The 20,002-nt window shown below is 41.9% G+C and overlaps 1 protein-coding gene across 1 annotated transcript in view; it reads left to right on the plus strand.

Annotated features, from left to right (window-relative positions):
- Positions 1 to 20,002, plus strand: part of man1a1 (mannosidase, alpha, class 1A, member 1) — a 136,534-nt gene that overhangs the window by 83,637 nt on the left and 32,895 nt on the right. Inside the window, exon 5 of the mRNA XM_058613170.1 lies at positions 19,293 to 19,387. Within this exon, the coding sequence (XP_058469153.1) occupies positions 19,293 to 19,387 (95 nt within the window). The remainder of the gene's footprint in view (positions 1 to 19,292; positions 19,388 to 20,002) is intronic.

Consider the following 20,002-nt stretch of genomic DNA (forward strand, 5'->3'; position numbering starts at 1 on the left):
CAATAAAGGAAAATTAAAACCAGGCTGCTTGAAAAACCTTGTCTCGGATGTTTTATTACTATGCAATTCAATAAATGACCACTAGGCAAATACAGTGCTATACCTCTAATGCAAAAACTCAGCAACACCAGCAAAACCATGTTGAAGAAAATAATTTTCAATACTACAGTACATATATATGTATATATATATGTGTGTGTATGTATATATATATATATATATATACACACATCACTCCTTCTATGAGAAGTAAATCCTTCCTTGAGCCATGATTATCAATCTGTGGTACGTGAGTTTCCTCTGGTTAGGGTTAAGAAAATCAGAAACACTGGAGCTGAGGACCAGAGTGCAAATCGCTTAGTCCATCTTCATCTAATGTCACTATAACCAGTGTGGGAAGTACAGTATATGTGAGGAAGAGGAGGATGATGAGAGAGCAAATGATCTTATTGGGAATAAATAAATCTGCCTCCTGTGAAAAGTCTATGGCTGACTTTGTTCGACTTATTTACAACCACCGTATTTTAACGTTGGAGTATTTTAACATCAGGTGCTACAAAAAGTTTGAGAATCTTAATCGTAGCAAACCACCAACCTAGACTAGGATTCCTAAACTAGGGAAACACTCTATGAACTAATGATTCCTAGCAGGGCCTTCTTTGTGTAAGTGTTTATCGATAAATGTCCAAAACAATCACAATGATGCTGGTGTCCACTACTGACAATGTGTCTTCAGGCTTATTTATTCATTCTTTACGGAAATGATCTGACCACTCATGTCCTCATCTGTCTCTTCACACTGAAGTAAATAAACTCAAATGTTTTTTTTTGTCGATACTTGGCTGTGATGCCAAACTCGCAGCCACCCGCAGTGTAAACCCATCTGTGACCTCACGCTGCGCAGGTCAACGCAATGACCTGCACTTCTGTCCACTGACGGCTCAGACGCTCGCACACACACACACAGGGTGGTGGTCGACAGCTTCTATTTTCTATCCCTGGGAAATCTCATTCACTCAGTGAGGAAATTGGCTTTACTCTAGGAATGGGGAGAGAAAAACAACCAACCCCCCCTCATCCTTTTTCTCCCCTTCTGAACCGTCTCTGCTGTCCTCCTGCTGTGCCCAAGCTATATATACATATATATATATATATATATATATATATATATATATATATATATATCTCCACACACACACACACACACAAGTGGAGTTATCCTCCAACAGAAGAGACAAAATTTCCTGGATATCTATCTTAATCTCCTTTTAGAGCGGTCTAATCTGCTCTGAGGAGGGCTCCAGATGGAGGCAGGGGGATTGAGGACAGAGGAGAGTCTGAGCGATAGGACACACACACACACACACACACTTCAACCGTGTTCATTGTACCTCAAGAGTCATGAAAAGTGCACACAATTGTGTGTGCACTTTTCGCTGACTCGAAGTTGGGGGGAAACATTTAGTTAAAATATCAGATTCTGTTCCTGTGAAGGGTGATCGGTCAGCTGAGTCGGCACAACTGTATGTTAACGTTCAGGTCAGAAATTAAACAGATTTAATAAGAAACATATAAGAGTAATTCAAGTTTGGGTTTCCTTGCATTGATAGGAACCCATGCTTGTGGACAAAACAACATTATTTCCAAGTTTGGGACACAGTAATCAAAATTTTTCAACATTTTCTGACGTTTGGGTCAAACAACTAATTGGAGCTAATCGTTTGGTCCATAAAATGTCAGAAAATGATAAATAAAAGTTGATCGAACCTGGAAATGATGATGTTGTCCACAGACCAAAAATGATTCAGTTTTAATCGTTTTTTCTTATGTGGAGCAATGAAATGAAGAAAATATTCACATTTAAGAAGCTAAAACAAGAAAAGGAAAGGTTCAAACCGAAAATGAAAAATCGATTAATCGAGTAATTGTTTCAGCTCTACAACTAACCGATGAATTGAGCAAGTAATGGATAGATGAATCCATCGTGAAAAGAACTGTTGTGTTGAATTCTCCTCAGCAACCAAAACTCTACAGGGACAATTTCCAAATCACCACCGTCACCACAGTGGAATCAAGCCATTGTCAAAGTGTCAATTTTCTCTAAATAACAAAAAGCAACACACAGTGAGGAGTTCAGAGTCCAGTCTCCACCGAGGCTCGGATGTTTGATGACTGTCATAACAGCTGTCTCTCTCTCTCTCTCTCTCGCTCTCTCTTGTTAACGGTCTGAAAAACAACAGGCTGGTGTTTGGAGTCGCTCTGACGACACGTCGCTGTCATCACACCGACTTCAAAGTCTTAAAATTGAGCCTTTTTCTTGATTCTTTCTGAAGAGGCCAAAATGAACAAGTGGCTGTCGGGGTTTGTTCTGTGTTGCCCGGTAGAACGCGGCTGGACGTCAATAATGTATGAGCGAACAATGACAGGCAGTCGAGGTTTCGGCCAGGAGATGAATTAAGAATATGACGAACTGAATAAAAATACAGTGAAGTCATCTGTGAATCCCAACAATTAAAGGGAACTTTTCAAGGTATTATTTTCTGGTTTCTTTGCCCCGTATAACAAAGAAATAATTAAAACTTAAAGTATTTGGTTTGTGGACAAATACAAGACGTTTGAAAATCTTTTTTGACCAAACGATTCATAAAATACTCAAGAAAGTAATTAGCACTTCCTGTTTTGTAGCAAAATGCTGGCTAACTTCAAGATGGCTGACTTCCTGTTGGTTGAGTTCAGGCTCGTCAAGAAGCTTATGAAGTTTTGAGCAGATTGGTCAAAATTCGCCAAAATGTCGATGTTTGCAGTGACCACGTCCCTTTTGAATCTGCAAGACCTTTCAATAACTCCTCATCTTTGATATGTCTAGTCCAAAATGGCAAATTTTTTTGATGTTGGTATGATTAACGTGCTCAAGCGAGTATTTACCAAACGTGCAAAATCGCCAAAAATGTATGCTGATATTCGGAATGGTTGACTTCCTGTTGCGTTGATGTCATGGTCCCAATAGACTTTTTTGTTCGTCTTGGGCTCTGGCATCTTTCTACCAAGTTTCGTGAAATTTGGTGCAACTTAGTTTTAGCATTGTCCTGTGGGATTTCACCTTTTTGAGCCATTTTGCTCGACTTTTACATATTCTCCTTATTTCTATAGAATTTTTCACCAGCTGTGATTTGCGTGCCAATATTTGTTAGTTTTAGTTACACCACTGTGTGAGAACTGAGGCCTTCATAAATAAATGACCCTGTATTATAATCTGTCGGGACCAGTCGATAGCACTGGGTCTTTACATGACCTACCTCACACACACACACACACACACACACACACACACACACACACACAGAGCAACTCATACACACAACAATTGACTGCTTGACAAGAGGGAAATTGGTTTGGTCAACAGGGTCACACATGGGCTGAGTCTTCACACTTTTCACTGGCTTACCAAAGCATTTATCACACTGCCTGTGTGTGTGTTTGTGTTCCTGTGTGTGTGTGTGTACTTGCAAACAGGCATGTCATTCTGCACGTAGAAAGATCTCAATGATTTTTCAGCCACCAAACAAACACACAAACACACTCGCGACCCCTTCTTCCCGCCGCGCTTTGAGAGACTGTGTAATTGCGACACCACACTTTGCTTTATTTCCCCCCGTCTCTTCCCTTTTGTCCCACGTCTTCTCTCTCACACACACACACACACACACACACAGAGGCCACAGTGGTCTCTGTAAGCCACTTATGCTGTGTAACATTTGACTCTGACGCTTTAACAGAAAGGAAGCTATAGTTAGCACGGGAAAAGAAAATGAGAGGATTTGCTTTCAAGTCCTGCACCAGAGTCTCCTTTAACCTCCTTCTGGGACGCTGTGCGCGGCAAACAGACTGTTCTGTATTGACTCCTGCTATCATAACACATTACAGCATGTATCTGAATATATTTCCTGGATAAGGAGGAGGGGGGGAAAAAAACAAAACGTCAATATTTATTACCAGAATGATGGAAACCTGCCTCTGGGATTGGAAGTGGAAATCTGGAGGGGATCAGCTGCACGGAAAGATGAATTGTTGTAGCAATCCAATGGTTAGTCCAGTGTCATCTGGTGTGAAATGACAGCCACAAAAAATGAGAATAAGAATACACACAAAACAATATCCAGGCACTTAAAAAGCATCGTTCTGCAAGGAGCTCATAACAGCTCATGTTACTTTTTACTTAATGAGATTTAAAACCGTCGACCTAATTGTGTGTTTATTACCAGACGTATCGTTAATGACTCTTAAAATGTTATTTTTGAGTTATTTGACAAGAGTACATTTCCGACGTCTCAGGATTATGATTCTACAGTTCTCCGGTTTATTTTCCTTTTCCATACCTGGATTAAAAGATTAATTTGCATCACCGGCTTTTCTAATTTCAAGCATCCACAGATACATATCACCTTTTCAAACAGCAGCAGCAGAGGACAAACTGCTGCAGTGCACTGTGTGGTGCAGCATAATAACAGCAGTGCACAGCCCTGTTTGTTTCAGGGACAGTGTTTTTTGCTTTGACTTGAGAGGGTCAGGTCAGCACTAGCTTCCAGTGGCGGTGCTGAAGTAGACGGCGGGGAGTCTCGAGTTTGGAGGATATTTTATTTGTTGTTTGTGTGATCTCTGGCAGCGATGGCACAGGTCATGAAAACACAGAGGTTAAGGGAAAAAAACTGTATTAAGTAGAAGTAGAAGGCCAAAGTTTTCCCAAAAGCAGAAGAAGAGATATTTTTATTACACGATAACATTTGTTTTTGTTGCTATTAATCTTTTAATAGAAGCTACAAAAAAAAGCTGATTTGGTATTTAAATGGCGCTGATGCAAAGTTCAGTGTGAAAGCTGAGAGTGGTTTGGCCTGTTCTTGTTTCATTGACGAAGTGAGTGATAAAATCTATTTATGCGTGACTATGTGTTTCCTCTTTTCTTTAAGCAGCAGTAACTCACACATTTTTGTCATTATTGATTAATAATACCATAATAATTGTGCGGGTTAGTATAAATTACTTCTGCTGCTCCTCTAAACTCTTTCCAGTCATCTGGATCTGAAATGATGGGAGACTTTAGGTGCTGAATATTACTTTATGTTGGTCCCAACGAGCAGAATTTGATGCATTGTTTAATTTTTCATCTGGGTCAGTTCACGTTCACAAAGGCAAATCTAAAACGTACTATAAGTTGGACACAAAAGTCACATGGTCGTAAATACTGCTACTCATATCCAACTCATCTTCCCTGCTGCTTTGGTGCTGGCCTTCAGGGGGCGCTGACAGTGAAGCAGCTTCAGCTTGGTGTCATCCACATTTCCCAGTGAGAAGTTGAGAGTCGGAGGACTTGTGCCGTTAAACAGTGTCCATTCTCCTGGTCTGGGATGTCCAAACTCTTTCTCCTCTGAAAATAGTGAATTTAACCCAGCTAGCATTAGTCAAACTGCCGACATGCCACTGTTTCTAAGCCACGGGACGGAAGGGTCCTGAGCCGGAGGTGTTGTCCTCATCCTACTGCCCACGGCCAAGAACTGGTTGCAACTTTGGTGGAACTTTGTTGCTGATTTTGGTTGAACTTTGTTGGCGATTTTGGTGGCCTTGTGGTGCTGTGGGGTGACGATGCTCTGCTAAATGTGCTAGATCACCCGCAGAGGAGGAACACGGAGTTCTCATTTCAGTCGATCAGCAGCTCTTCTGCTGGTTCTCCCTCTCCTTGCGTCCAGAAGTAGATGAGATCACTGAGGCTGTAGCTGTTCCTCGCAAGATGCGGACGATGACTAACTGTTCCAGAATTTTCTTGCAAGTGGTCCTAGACCACCTATTTCAAGTGGTCTAGAGTCCCGTCCTCCCGACTACGTTCACGCTGACCAAAACAAACTGTACTAAGCAAGGCTGGTGTGAACTCACCTTTGGACCAGTACACACAGTAGTTCAGAGAGAGAGGGCGCCTCCTGATGGCTGTTTAGCATCAGTAACAACTTCTCCCCTGAAAAGAATCACTTTTAGTATCGTCATGTTCTTCAAATACAACGTGACCCTGCCTGGACTAGATCCATATTAATATAAGCCTGCACTATAAATAATCTTAGCCTCAAACTATATGTCATATTATTAAACCTGTGTATGTCCAACAACAGAGCTGCAATGTCCAGGGACTCAGACGCCGGCAGTTCTGCAGCAGGTTATTGTTAGAAACCCTGAAATGCCCTCCGAGTTTATGTGTTCCTTTGTTTCTGGTTCCTGTCGCGAGGCCCAAAGGGAGCTAATCTGCTTCCGATACCCGCACTCATTGGACCTTATCTCGTTCTCTGCGAGGACGATAAGACAGAGAGAAGCTATTTGCCTTGTTAATGTACTCAATCGCATGCATCTTTCAGTGACACATGAGGCAGAACGAGGGTCTCTCTCACATTTGAGTGTTATCAAACCCAAGGCGCTATCTAATCACAGATTATCCGCCGACTCTGACATGCCCATTGTTCTGGCACTCTCTCTCCAATGTGTCCATCTGTCACTCATTCTCACGTCGTTCTTTGTCTTGTCCAAACGCCGCTTCTGTCAGTTTTCTTTCTCCAATGAGTCGTTTGTATTAAAGAGTGAATACAGGGCTTACATTTTAGACTTGATTTAGTAGAAAACCAACTGTCTGATTTGCAGAATTGGACTTTGCTGAGTCAGTGATCTTTAAAATTGTAATATAGAAAGATTACCGGAAAGAAACTGTGGCTCTGCCGAGCAGCAGCCTCGCTTTGCAGCTGCACAACCGTTTTGAAAGCGTCGTAATTAACACACTCGTGTTGCTATAGTGCCGCCCCGTTGGCCCTAAAGCTTCTGCACTTAGATCAGAACAGTTCCAGGAAAATGCTCTGATTAAAAACCTATTGACCCAAAGAGTTTTCCCAGCACAGCATGTGAAATACCAACCACTGCAGCTCAGCATCGTGTACTCGTGTGTTTATTTATTCATTTTAAATTGCGGCTGCGACGGCCTTTTGTGCTGTAAATGTGGCGTTTTTGGAAATCTGCAGATTCTTTGATGTTAGTCCGACTAAAACTGAACTTTGTACTAAACTCGAACTAACACACCCAGATAATGTCATTTGGGAGTCCGATTTTTGCTGCATCCGTATGTTCAGACGGACTAGAGTCAGATTTATTACCTGAAATAGCTGTTACACACGGGCTGGTACTGAGTTTTTTGGACTGGAGTCGCAACTTACAGAAATTTATATTGTAAAGTTCAAGGATGGCGGGAAGACATTCATTCAATATTCATTCAATATGCTAAGTAACCACCAGCTAAACTGGAAACAACTTAATCCTGACAAGCTGAAAGAGGGCATATCGCCCCCTAGCTTAGTGGAGTTTTTTTGTTCGGTTTTGTTTACTCACACTAGTTAATTGTAGTCAATTCCAGATTTTCTTTTAAAAAGCACTGTCGTCATGCATGTAAATGTAAATGGACTAAAAATAATCATTCATTAATTCAACCAAAAACTCTTGTACTTGTTTCAGACTGAACCTTCACCTCATCTTTGAGAACTCTAAAGTGTTGGGAATAAAAATAGAAATGAAATATGAACTACTGTGTTTTTACAGAATGATGACACAAATGTGTTCCAGTTTTTTTTAATTAAAGTGTAACTAAACCCCTAAAGCATTGTTTTCACACGTAAACAAGTGTAGACGTGTCTCTAGTTGATGTTATTTGCTGATCCAGGTGTAAAGTATTGAAATTATATATTAAAATCAGTGTATCTAATGCCCTCTCTGGTCAAACACCAGCTACTACATTCAAATTCTACCATTGGCTTTCTCAGTCCACCCTTGCATCGATAGTTTCTTCACCTTCTTGTCCAACCAGCATGAGGCTCGTTGTCCCAACTCCTCCCCTCTTATTTAAACCCTGGAGCTGTCACCGCCCACTTCTTGGCTTTTTTTAAAATCAGGTAGAGAAGAGGGGATTTAGTTAAAATGTTTAAAGTTAGAATTCATGCAGCAGTAGAAGAGAAAACAACTCAAAAGTCACCCTGTGTTTGTCTCTCTGACCCGAGTCGCTGCTCCAGCTCTTGACTCTGAGTCCCGACTGTGTCCATATGGTGTCATCTCTGCTGGAAGATCCAACACACTCACACAATATCAATGCCCAGCGTGGGGTGCGTGCCTCCTGACCCCCTTCACCAGGCGACTCTCGCTGTTCCGTGGGACTTTCAGTCCAATTACATCAGCTCCCTGTCTGGCTTTGTTTCCGGGCCTCTGGGCCTCTGAGCCTCTGAGCCTCTGAGCCTCTGAGGCCGCGTGTTCATCCTCAGTCGTGTGTTTGTGCTGCGGCTGAAGTCACGTCTCGTGTCTGTTTGATGTTTGACTGCTGCTTTTAAGAACTAACACAGCAAGTCAGTCCGTCTGTCATGTCCAACCAGGCTCAGAGTGTGTGTCTTCTTCTATTTCTTACCTCGTTAGGACCTTTTCTGCGATAAACACTGACTTTGTCAGGACCAGTAGTCCTCATGGAGACCAAAACCTGGTCTTCATGAGGCAGAACCTCAATTCTATCCGTGTTCTTGTATTTGTTACCTTTTCTGGCATAAACGCTAAGCTTGTAAGGACCAGAAGTCCTCATGGAGACCAAAACCTGGTCTTAATGAGGCAGAACCTCATTTCTATGTGTGTTCTTGTATGTGTTAGCTCTTTGGGACCTTTTGTATGGAGCTCAAAACCTGGTCCTAATGAGTCAAAACCTCATTTCTATGTGTATTATTGTATGTTAGCTCTTCGGGACCTTCTCTACGGAGATCAAAATCTGGTCCTAATGAGGCAGAACCTCATGTCTATGTGTGTGTTCTTGTATTTACCTCTTTTGGACCTTTTCTGGCTTACACGAACCTTGCCAGGATCAGTAGTCCTCACAGAGACCAAAACCTGGTCCTAATGAGGGACAACCTCATTTCTATTTTTGTTCTTGTATGTAATAGCTCTTTGGGACCTTCTCTACGGAGATCAAAACCTGGTCCTAATGAGAGGGAACCTCATTTCTTTGCACGTTCTTGTATTTGTTACCTCTTCAGGACATTTTTCTGTCTCTATAAAGTTTCTGTATTAAAGAACAAAGTCTGAGCTTCAGGGCTTTTTTCGCCTGTGACTCTGTGACATTTACTTCCAAAGAAATCACACCACGTCGGAGTCGTCCCGGTCACCGCGTCGTCCCTCAGATCCGGTCCTTGACGTGTTTAACACACCGTAAATTGTAATGATGAAGCTGTCGCACGAGTTTGCTCTCTTACACCTTTTGTCCTCGTCGAACTGTCTTGAGTGAATATTTGACATTTTAGTGCAGCTGGAACCTCCTCCTGAAAGAGGAATATTCCTTTTCAAATATTCATCATTATTGTTTCATTTGTTTCTCGTTGGACGGCACAACTTTCCGAAACACTCAGCTCACCGCACTCGTCCTGATAAACTCTCCCTGAGTGTCTGCAGCATTGCATGAGCAGACGTACTGTAAGTGGACGATCTGCTGACTTCCAGTAAATTACCTCGTCGCGGTCTTAGCCCCACTGTTTTCCAGCAAGCTGAGATGCATATTTTTTTTCAATTAAAGCAAAAATATTGTGTTTCATTAGCGCAGTAATTAAGCCTACGTTGTCACTTATTGTTTTAGGGATAATTCTGCAGTGTTAAGTGGGTTAAATGAGGTGTTGAATGAGTAGAAAAAAATCCATTATCAGGGTTTTCTTTGTTGATGAATATGTCAAATTCTGTCCCCCTTTTTTTTTTTCTTTTTTAAGTGTGCTTGTGTTTCCATGGCAACTGAAGTGGCTCTCAGCTGGATCCAGACAAAAATCTGGATATGAAAAATTCAGTCAGAGCAGTAAGTTTCTGGCTCTTTGGTGTAACACGTGGGTATTTTCTGCGACATTAGCAGGTGTGTTGACATGTTTTTGGACTAAATTGACACGGTGAAATGGAGCGTGACGCTTGTTGCTCACCTCTTTTTCCCTTCATCAGCTCCATCCAAACACATCAGCCCCCCCCCCCCCCTCTCTCTCTCTCTCTCTGTCTCTCTCTGTCTGTCTGCAACTTACCAGCTGTGACGAAGTGAATCTTCGTTGCGAGTTCACGTCTCCTCCGTCAGCTTCATTTCCATAGCGGCGCGGTGAAAAGAGCCGACTGTGGAAAGTCTGCCGAGTCAGCATTAAGCGCATCATGCCGTGAGAGAGGAGAGCAAATATTAGGAGGAGCTGATTCTCACTCTGTGTTTGTATTGATATGAAAACCCTCCAGCAAGTCTTCACTTTCTTTTTCCATTTCTGCACTTTCCTTTCCTTGTTTAATTTTCTTTTCCCCACTTCTTCCTTTTCTTTTCCCCACTTCTTCCTTTTCTTTCCTTTTTATATCCCCTCTTTCTTTTCCTTTCTAATTCTTCTGGCTTCTCCCTTTAGGGGGCGCCACAGCAGATTGATTTTGACTGCTCATTTAGATTTAGTTTTTGTTGTTGGTCTAAGGACTAAAATACCATTTAGTTTTAGTCATATTTAAGTCGTCTCAGATGATTAAGTCTCGGGATGCATACCGGTATCGGTCCGATAACGGGTAATCCGATATATCGCATGTTTTGCGGTGTAAAGACTCGGCAACAGCCTTTTTAGCTGAGTCATTTTTATTTATTCTTAATAGTAGAAGAATATTTGTTAAAAAGCGGTCCAAGTGTGTTTTTGAAATACCTTGAAATGGCACCAAAGTGTCTTTGTGTCTAAAAATGATATCAACTGATACTGATATCAAATGTGTCTGATCAGTATCAGTGTTGTGCCATCGCTATTTTAGTCATAAACATAATCATGTTTTAGGCGACTAAGATCTAATGGGTTTGTTTGTATTATTTAACTGTTTCTCTATCATCCCATCTATTAACATAGTATTATTTTAGTTTATTAATGCGGTATTATTAGTTTGAATTTACAACACAGATAAAGTGAGCAGCGTTGGTGCTTTGTTCCAGTTTGCTTTACCAAACCGTTTCATGGATTTCTACATGACTTGCCTCCAAATGTCCGTCTCGTTGTGTTTCTTTTAAAGTTTGTCTCCGCGTGGTTTACAAAGGGTTTTGTCTTCAGTAACATCGTACGTGAAATTCGACCAAATGTCTTCCCTTGTATTTCTTCCTAACGCCGTCATTTCTTCCGATCAACCTCACCTCCGTACCTCGCAGCTGACGTCGGTTCTGATTGGTTCTCTTCCAGTTTACATCTAGGTTTTATTCTTTGGCAAAAGTGCTGTCGTCGTCGCCGTCAACTTTATTTTTATTGACTTAACGTCTCGTTTTCATCCGTGAAAGAAACGGTCGTTGATGAAACATTTCACGTCATAGTTTGCGGCGACAACCAAACGAACCGTCTGTCCTCCTTCACGACGTCCATGAACCCTCTCCTCTCTGTCGTCTTCCTCTCTACCTCCATCTTCAACCTTCCCTCTCTTACTTGATTTATCTCCAAACTGTCCATCGTGGTCACTCCCAACAAACATCTCAGCATCTCCAGCTCTGCCCGCTCCAGCGCCTCCTGTCTCTTGAGACGCTGCCACTGTCTCCAGGCCAGACATCTCCGACTCCCTCCCTGTCCCTCTCATTTGCTCTCCAGTTACACACATTTTTTTTTCCCTTTTAATTATGACTAATTTGTCTCCACAAGTGTGATGTTTACCTTTCATCCTGTGCTTTCCCTTCCCTGGAGGAAACTATTAAACAGAGAGAGTGAGAGAGTGAATGGAGAGGCGGACAAGAGCGACCATTCACAAAAACTGTCTCCTCCTCAGTGTGTGTCGTCTCTGCAGTCCAGCTGTCGGGGCTTCGGCGTCCGAACACCAAACAGACCTCATTCCTGACACACTCACACACACACTGTGGTCCTGTCCACATTCAGTCTGCCATCAGAAGTAGAACAGAGAGGATTATTGTGCGTGATGGATTGTGAGACAGTCCTGACTGAGTGTGAGGGTGAATCCGTACATTTCAACGTGAAATGGAGAGAAACGATTAAAAGAACCTGTGAACAGAGCCAAGAACTTAACTCGCACAACTCTGTTGGTCAGTTGTTAGCAGTTAGCAGTGTTTGTCTTGTGTCTCGCCTGGTGACATTTACACTGCAACAGAGGGCGACGCCTCCTTTTATTCTTTTGCTCCCGTCTTTGGATCAGCGTTCCTGAAGTGACCTGAGGGAAACAGAATGTTCACAAATATTAGAAAATCATCCCATTTTTACCAGATCTTTATTATTGATTTGAACTCTTTGGAGTATGAGGAACAAACTGAAGAGAGAAAACAAAATTATCTTTCAAGAATATTATGAGATTATTAAGTGCCAGCAGAACGCAGATGTAACCAGCGGTCGACCATTAGCAGCCATTTCCTGCTCGACACAAGAGATGATTTCCTCTGGGTCTGTGTGATTCTTTCTTCCAAACACTCAGTTTCTTTCACGATCTTTTCAAAGTTCTGATGCTGACGATAATGTGGTGCTGATGTTCCAAAAAAACATGTGTAAACATGTAGTATTTCTTTATTTGTGAAGCCCAAATCAAAACGAAATGCTCCTCTTTCCTCATGTTGACGCAGGTCGCAGCTGATTGTCAGAGATTTTTTAATAATTTAGGGTCCGAGCCACAAACAACGTATCGTGCCAGGAATCGTTGTCCTTCAGATTATTATTATGTCAGCGACTTTCCAGTCATTTTAAAGCGGGTTAACGTGCATAAAAACTCCTGAAACTTGACATGGAGGGCAGGTTTGGCGAAAATGCGATATTGGCATAGTTCCTGAACCCATGCGTTGCTGAAGGGCTCTATAGCACCCCCTAAGGTGAAACATGGATGGAGTGTGGCAACATCAAGTTGCGCCGAATTTCACAAAACTTGGTGGGAAGATGTTATAGCCCCAGACGAACAAAAAAGTCAATTGGGGCCAGCACTACAACTCAACAGGAAATCAGGCATTTTGAATTTGGCGTCCATCGTGACGATTTGCACGTTTCGTAAATGAACGAATGATGTTTATCGTACCGACGATTTGTACTGGACACATCAAAGGCAAAATGTTATCTAAAGGTTTTGCGGATTCAAAAGGGCGTGGCCACGGCAAGCATCAGAAGTTTGGCGAATTTTGACCATTCACCACGAAACAGGAAGTGCTCTATAACTTCGGCATACATCGACCGATCGCCTCAAAACTTCAGAGAGACTGACCCCAAACACATCTGCGGACACAAACTTTACCCAACGCGATGTCGGCCATTTTGAATTGAGGTCGGGGAACTGCTGCACTCCCCGAAAAACAATTAAAGAAACATCTGTCTATCTTTTTGCATTAGTCTTTCACTTCCCCCGGTGTTTAAACGTCCATCAGCCGCCTCTTCTGGTTTTGCAGGTCACAAATTCACTGCTGTGGCTCCGTTAAACTTCATGCAGCTGCTACAGCAGGTCCTGAGGGGTTTTTATTTACTCATTCTGTCTGTTGTGGGCACACCACGTTGTTCCTCTGCCCATGGAACACAAACTAAGTGCCGACAACAGACGAGACAGAATGAGCAAATACACAGAAAGTGAGAAGGGAATTTTTCAGACTTTTAAATCTGCGCATCCAGATGAATTGAGGTACGATTATTGTGGCCAAAGCACTTCATGTGCAAACAAATTAGATGACTTAAACTAGACGCGGAAAATGGGGAATAAAGTGGAGATAGTATAATTATCATTGAAGAGAAATGAGAGATAAATGAACAGAAAATCCCCTTTTATATGACAGCGCTACATAAAAAAGGGAGGGGGATGAGATAAAGGGCAGACGGGAGGATGGAGGTAGAAGGTGGTGCGTTGGCGTTCGGCCCATGTGGCTCATGCTGTGTCCCCACAGACACTGCGGTAATCTGGACCACATGTCTCACCAGAACTGCTGGTCACCCAGAGGCCAGGCCGGGTGATTCATCTTAGTTAGGAAGCTGTCCAAGAGACTCTCCACGGACCTCAACACATTATCATGTACACACACACACACAACAACATATACTCCCAGCATTTTTACTGTATATATAAACGTTTAAAATCCTTGTGACAACTTTCAAATATCAACATTTAACTCTATCAACACAATCAGAACCTGTCTGGACTTTAATCCTTCATGAAAAGGCCTTTAAACGTCAAAACGGGCAGAAATAAATGACACAAAATTGTGAATAATTAACTGTTCACATTCAGGCTGATATTCGAGGCATAGCGTGCATAATTGCTTTGAATGTCTCGCTTCCACTTTGTTAAATGTGTCACGGTTTAGCAGGTGTTTGTTGTTGTTTTAACCTCTGACCTGGACGTTTAGTGTCTGGCCGAGTGTGATTGTGGTAAGAGAGGCACAAAATGGACTCTCCTGGCCAACACAGGACATGACACAGATGTTGGAGTGAGGTGGAGGTGAATTTCAGTGTGTCCTCACTATTCACTTTAGGGATAATGCAATTATAAGCAAATTAAAAATACATCTATACCAGAAATTTTAGAAAAAGAACAGCGTCACCATCTGGGAATAATGAGCGTGGGCTTGTTTTATTTATTGTAAAGAAAAAGACATAATCCGGTGCGGCTTTGGGACCAAAGACCTTATATCTAAATGTAATGTAGTCTTCAGTAAGTGTATTAAATTCACACAGTTAATGGTCTTTTTCAATACAATGATGATCATTTTGTAAATTCGGTTGGGAAAATGGCAATAAAGTATGACACATATGAGCATACAACTGTACGATTGAGAGCTGGTGGTAATTTTGGTGTCACGACCAGTTTTTACTTGTTTGGGACGGAGTTTAGGACGTCTGTCAAACAGGTCCAAAGGTGCATTTCTTTAAAAACAGTCCAACTTTGCATATTTGCTGTGAGAAGCACACATTTGGTCCGAAATACTGCTCAGCTCTGCAGAGGTCTTTGAATCAGTAGCAACTGGACTCTGGTCGTCTTGTGGGACTTTTCCAATGTACAGTTTCAGGCACGGCTCGACTCTACGCTGTTCATCATCGTTTTCCATCATCGTTTTCCATCACTGTAGCACCTTCCCAACTTGGGCGGAGTCAACTGCCGTGACGCGGTTTTCTACGCGACACAAACTAGTGACTTGTAAAGCAGTTGTTTTTGGTGTAACTGAATCATAAGAATCAGTTGATTTGAAAAAGATTTGCTCACAGAATCAGTTCAGTACCTTCCTGCATGAGCGGAGACACAGTCACTGAACTGAAAGACCACTGATTCGGGCTCATGATCGGCTTTCAGCAGTGCTGTCGCTAAATACACCAGACTCCTCGCGTGTTCTTAAGTCTTTTTAGCTGATCTACAGCTCGGCATTGTTGGCTTTGATTCTTGTGTCGGACGTCGCGCTCGTGACTCTTCCAGTGACGACACTCTCTGACCAATCAGTGGCCGGCAGTCTGTCGACGTCACATTTTTAGTATTGGCTAAGCTCGCTTGGAATCTCGCCAGACGCTAGATAAAGGTTCATAAAATATTCTTCTTCTCAAAGGCCTTTTGCGTCAGCCTTTCAAGGAGCTTATTGAGTTTATGGACTCACGAAACCTATACGACTGACTGGAGATGTTAGATTTAAGGACATGCCATCATCTCCTGCCAAATCTCCAGTCATCTCCACAACCTTGGCCTTATTTCTGCACATTTCCTCTCGGATGTAGTGACATTTCACTCTGCTGCTGCTGCTGCTGCTGCTGCTGCTGCTGCTGCTGCTGCTGCTGCTGCTGCTGCTGCTGCTGCTGCTGCCTGGAGGTCCAGTGGGGGCAACCACAGAAGCTGAGAACATTGAGGCCGACAGCTCATTTTCAACCATGACACCAGCAGCGCACAGAACAGTAAAGGGCCGCGACAAACAATGACTTTCATTAATCCATTAATGCGCCGATAAATTCCTCCACAAACTGAGTAGTTGTGTTTACGAGCGAGAAAATGTCGCCTTGCGTGTCCAAGGTGACGTCTTTGAAAGTCCTCTTCTGTTTAATTAACGGTAAAAATCCTAATTTACTTCTGTAGATGACGAAGAAAAGCAGCGAATATTAACATTTATGACCCCTCTTGTTCTCCCCCTCCTACTAAAAATACTTTCAACATTAAATCAGTTATTAATGTGCAGTGAGCTCCAGTGTTCTTTCATCAATGGGATGTCTCTGCTCTATAACCAACCACTTGTACCAACATTGACTTCATACAGTGTCAGACTTAGCATGTCGCGTGCACAGGACGTTGAAATGAACATGTAGGAATTTTTCAATCAAGATTTTTTGTCTATTCAATGGTTTCAATTTCATTTTAATTTGTCTTGATTATTTAGAACCACCATGATGGTAATTAGTCATATTGTGTATTTTAGAACACAAGCTTTGAGGCTTTGAGAACTTTCCCTACATGATCTTTTTCTCCTTCTTTTTTGTTCCTTATAAGTTTTCCCGAAGCAAGAAATGTCTTCAAACACACGAAGAAACCCCCCTCATAACAAGTCTAATATCTATGCTAGGCCTGTATGTGGCGCTGAAACACAGAAATAGAGGCTTTTTGAGATATTGAGATAGTGGTGGTTATACGTGGACACAAAACCTTTTGTTCCCGTGTGCCATTGTTGTCGACACCTCCGTGCTTTCACGCCTCAGTGACATTTGGTCTAATCATAGACTTTGGTGGGAACCAGTCCTTGCCCTGTGGAAATATTGTATTTGAATTGGTGGCGTATGTTTGTGTCAAAGTTGAACTGACTTATCTGATTAGTTTTCCCTTCACCCTTTGCTTCAGAAAACCTTACAGAGAGGATGTATCAGGACTCTAGAGTGTTATAACAATTGGTATATAAGGACACAATAAATCAGGTTCATTACCTGCAACATTCAGCCGGTAACTCCAGAAATGATGCCTTCCTAAGCTAGATACTGAGATCTGATTTACACAAATATACAATAAAAAAATAAAAAGGTTAGTACATGTCCCGTGTGTGTGTGTGTGTTCCTCAGTTACCGTATAATTCAGTTGCCTATTAAAGCTTGTTGACAGTTTGCGTGATGGCCCCGGACAGTGGGTGTGTTTAATTTGTTCTTCTTCGCGCCCCTGCGAGTGTTCTTACTCTTCCCCTCTGTGTCCTCCTGGCATTATTAAAGGCATTAATCATGGCGATCTGACACCTTGTTACGACGTCGTCACACACACACACACTGATACTTACAGTGAGGTAATTTGATGTCAACAATGCACCAAGTTTCTTTGTTTGAAAATGCTCCGTCCGTGTCTCCACACATGGTAATTCTGTCAACGGAAAAATGCTGTATTACCATGAGCAAAACTAGCTTATTTTACACATGTTGGCAAGTATGCAACAGCATTTTTGAATTATTTCTTGGTTACTGATGAATTTAAGCCCTAAAATCTCTCTTTTACGCTCCATGTTTGGGCTCCACCACCCTCTTAGGGACACGTCCGTCTCTTTGGCTTTTAATTTTTCCACAAACTGTACCAAAAAAAAACATTCTCATTGTACATTGGACTGTTGCAGAGTGTATATTATTGTCTATTCAAGCAGTGTTTCCCAAACTTTCTGTGCAGACCCACTTTTTAAGGATGACTAACTACTGTATCATGAGCCAGCAAAGGCAATTATGTAGCTACCATTTTACAGCCATATCTGCAACAACCTCATATTGTTTGGAATTAACAAATGAATCATTTCTGGGAGAGTTTATTAAATCAATTACAACTTAATGAAAAGGTTGGGGAATTTTTTATTTACAAATTTGTCTTGGGACCAATTTTCAAGTCCTGACCCAGTTTTTTGCCGTCACTGTATTAAAGCCATGTTTCACGGCGACCCACTTTTAAAAGATGGCAAAGTATGATGACCTAATTCACTGTCATTTTTGGTTAATTATGATTTCAGACTTTTTTTTCTACCACCATTTCTGTGACATCTAGTGTTATTCTGAAGAGGAAAACCAGGTATTTTCAATAGATACGTTTGATCAAATATCGCCCCAGAATTTCAAACCTGTAGCACCACTGTGAATGCATTTTGTTCTGTCCCAGACCAAACGAAAACTAACAACAACATATTTGTGCTGGTTTGTGAACATATTATAGTAATAATATATCGTATCGTAGCCCTTAATAACCCCTAACACACAGTGTCGTATCGTCTCATCCCTAAAAATAACATAAAAATAACATTATTAGTATTGGTTTCATTGACCTGCATGTTTGATTTGGCTTTTACGTCGGATTCCCTTCCTGACGCAACCCCTCCTCATTGATCCAGGCTTGGGACTATCACTGGGATTACTCTGGATGTGGCCCCCTAGTGGCTGGATTAACAGAAAGTAGCCAACATAGACTGAAGCTTACCAAATCTGTGACTAAACTCCTTCTCTTCTCTTGTGGTGACGACTTGTCAAGATCTTGGATGACATTTTTGTAATTGAGAGGTTTTCTTTTTCCCTTCCTAACCTGTGGTTGTGCCACTGTTTTATTCCCGTCACACACTTCTCTCAGCGCTCTTCCTCTTGTCATCTCACAGTAACCTCCTCGTGCCCTTTTACTTTTGAAGGCAACGCTTGTAGAGTTTTCCATCCTCATCGTTCATGACAAGTAGCCTCCCGAGCTTTTTCTCTCCAGCTCACATCTTTTTGTTCTCCGCCCCGCCTCCGTCTTACTTGCATCCCGCTGAGTGGTAGATCCCCGGAGAACAGAACTGGCACTTTGTTGACACTGTGTTCATCACTGAGTGTGTGTGTGTGTGTGCATGTAAATCAAATGTATTCCCCGACTTGAGCCACAAACAGCCACAAATCCACTTTTTCCAAAAACCTCAACACCTGGTTTCAGTGGAAATCCAGTTCTAGTTTGTTTGCGGACTCACAGTTGAATTTGTCTCAGTTATAGTAAAAAAAAATGTTGTTTTGTTGAGTTAAGTATGTCCATGTATGTGTGTGTGGTTGTACAGAATGTGGCTGCGACTAGCAACAACAAAGCGTGTGAGTGAAAGGTTTACGAGGACAAAATGAAAAGACGTTCCGGAAGGACACAGTGAATGGGCGATGAAAGAGCTGAACTTGAGCATTGAATTAGTTATGTATGGAAGTATGGAACATGCTGAGGAAATGTGTTTTTATTTTTCCTTTTAATTCTTTTGTCAAGGGAATGTTAAGTCTTTTTTCAAACAAAGAGAGAATTTTAATGATATATTTTCTTCCCTTGTCCCTCAGGTTTTCCGTAAAAAGGCAGTGGAGCTGGGTGAAAAGTTACTGCCAGCCTTCAAAACGCCGACTGGTGTCCCGTGGGCTCTGCTCAACCTCAAGAGGTAAACACACACACACACACACACACACACACACACACACACCTTTTTAGGTCACTGCATTAACGTCCATTAATTTGGACATCCCCTACCAAAGCCAGTTCATTTCTCTAACTCTAACCTGCAATTCAAATCTTAGCCTTAAACTTAACCAGTTCTTCAGATAATGAGGTTCTGCCTCATTAGGACCAGGTTTTGGTCGCCATGACCAGGACAGAAAATTTCCTAAATAGGTCACACTTGAAGGAGCTTAGATTAGATTTAAATAAGAACATTTTGAGACACAACAGTAAATGTTGTGATATTTAAGTGGTGAACATCTGTCTTTAGGGCATTTTTTGTCAATTCACCTCATATTTAGAGGTTATGGATGTATTGGAGTTTACTTTTTTGTTTTTTTCGATATCCAATCCAGTTCTTTTGGCCAGTAAAACATATAACATGTTTAAGTATAGAATTGAACTCTTTTGGTTTTCAGACCTAGAATGAGCCTTTTATCGGTACATGGCCTTGTCACTACGATCCGATCTATAATCCAATTTGTTCTACGCACATGCAGACCATAACCCCCTAAAGCAGCCCCCCTAACAGGAAGTAGCTGCACTTTTGCACACGTGT

Source organism: Solea solea, chromosome 17, assembly GCF_958295425.1.
Source record: "Solea solea chromosome 17, fSolSol10.1, whole genome shotgun sequence".
Taxonomy (NCBI): domain Eukaryota; kingdom Metazoa; phylum Chordata; class Actinopteri; order Pleuronectiformes; family Soleidae; genus Solea; species Solea solea.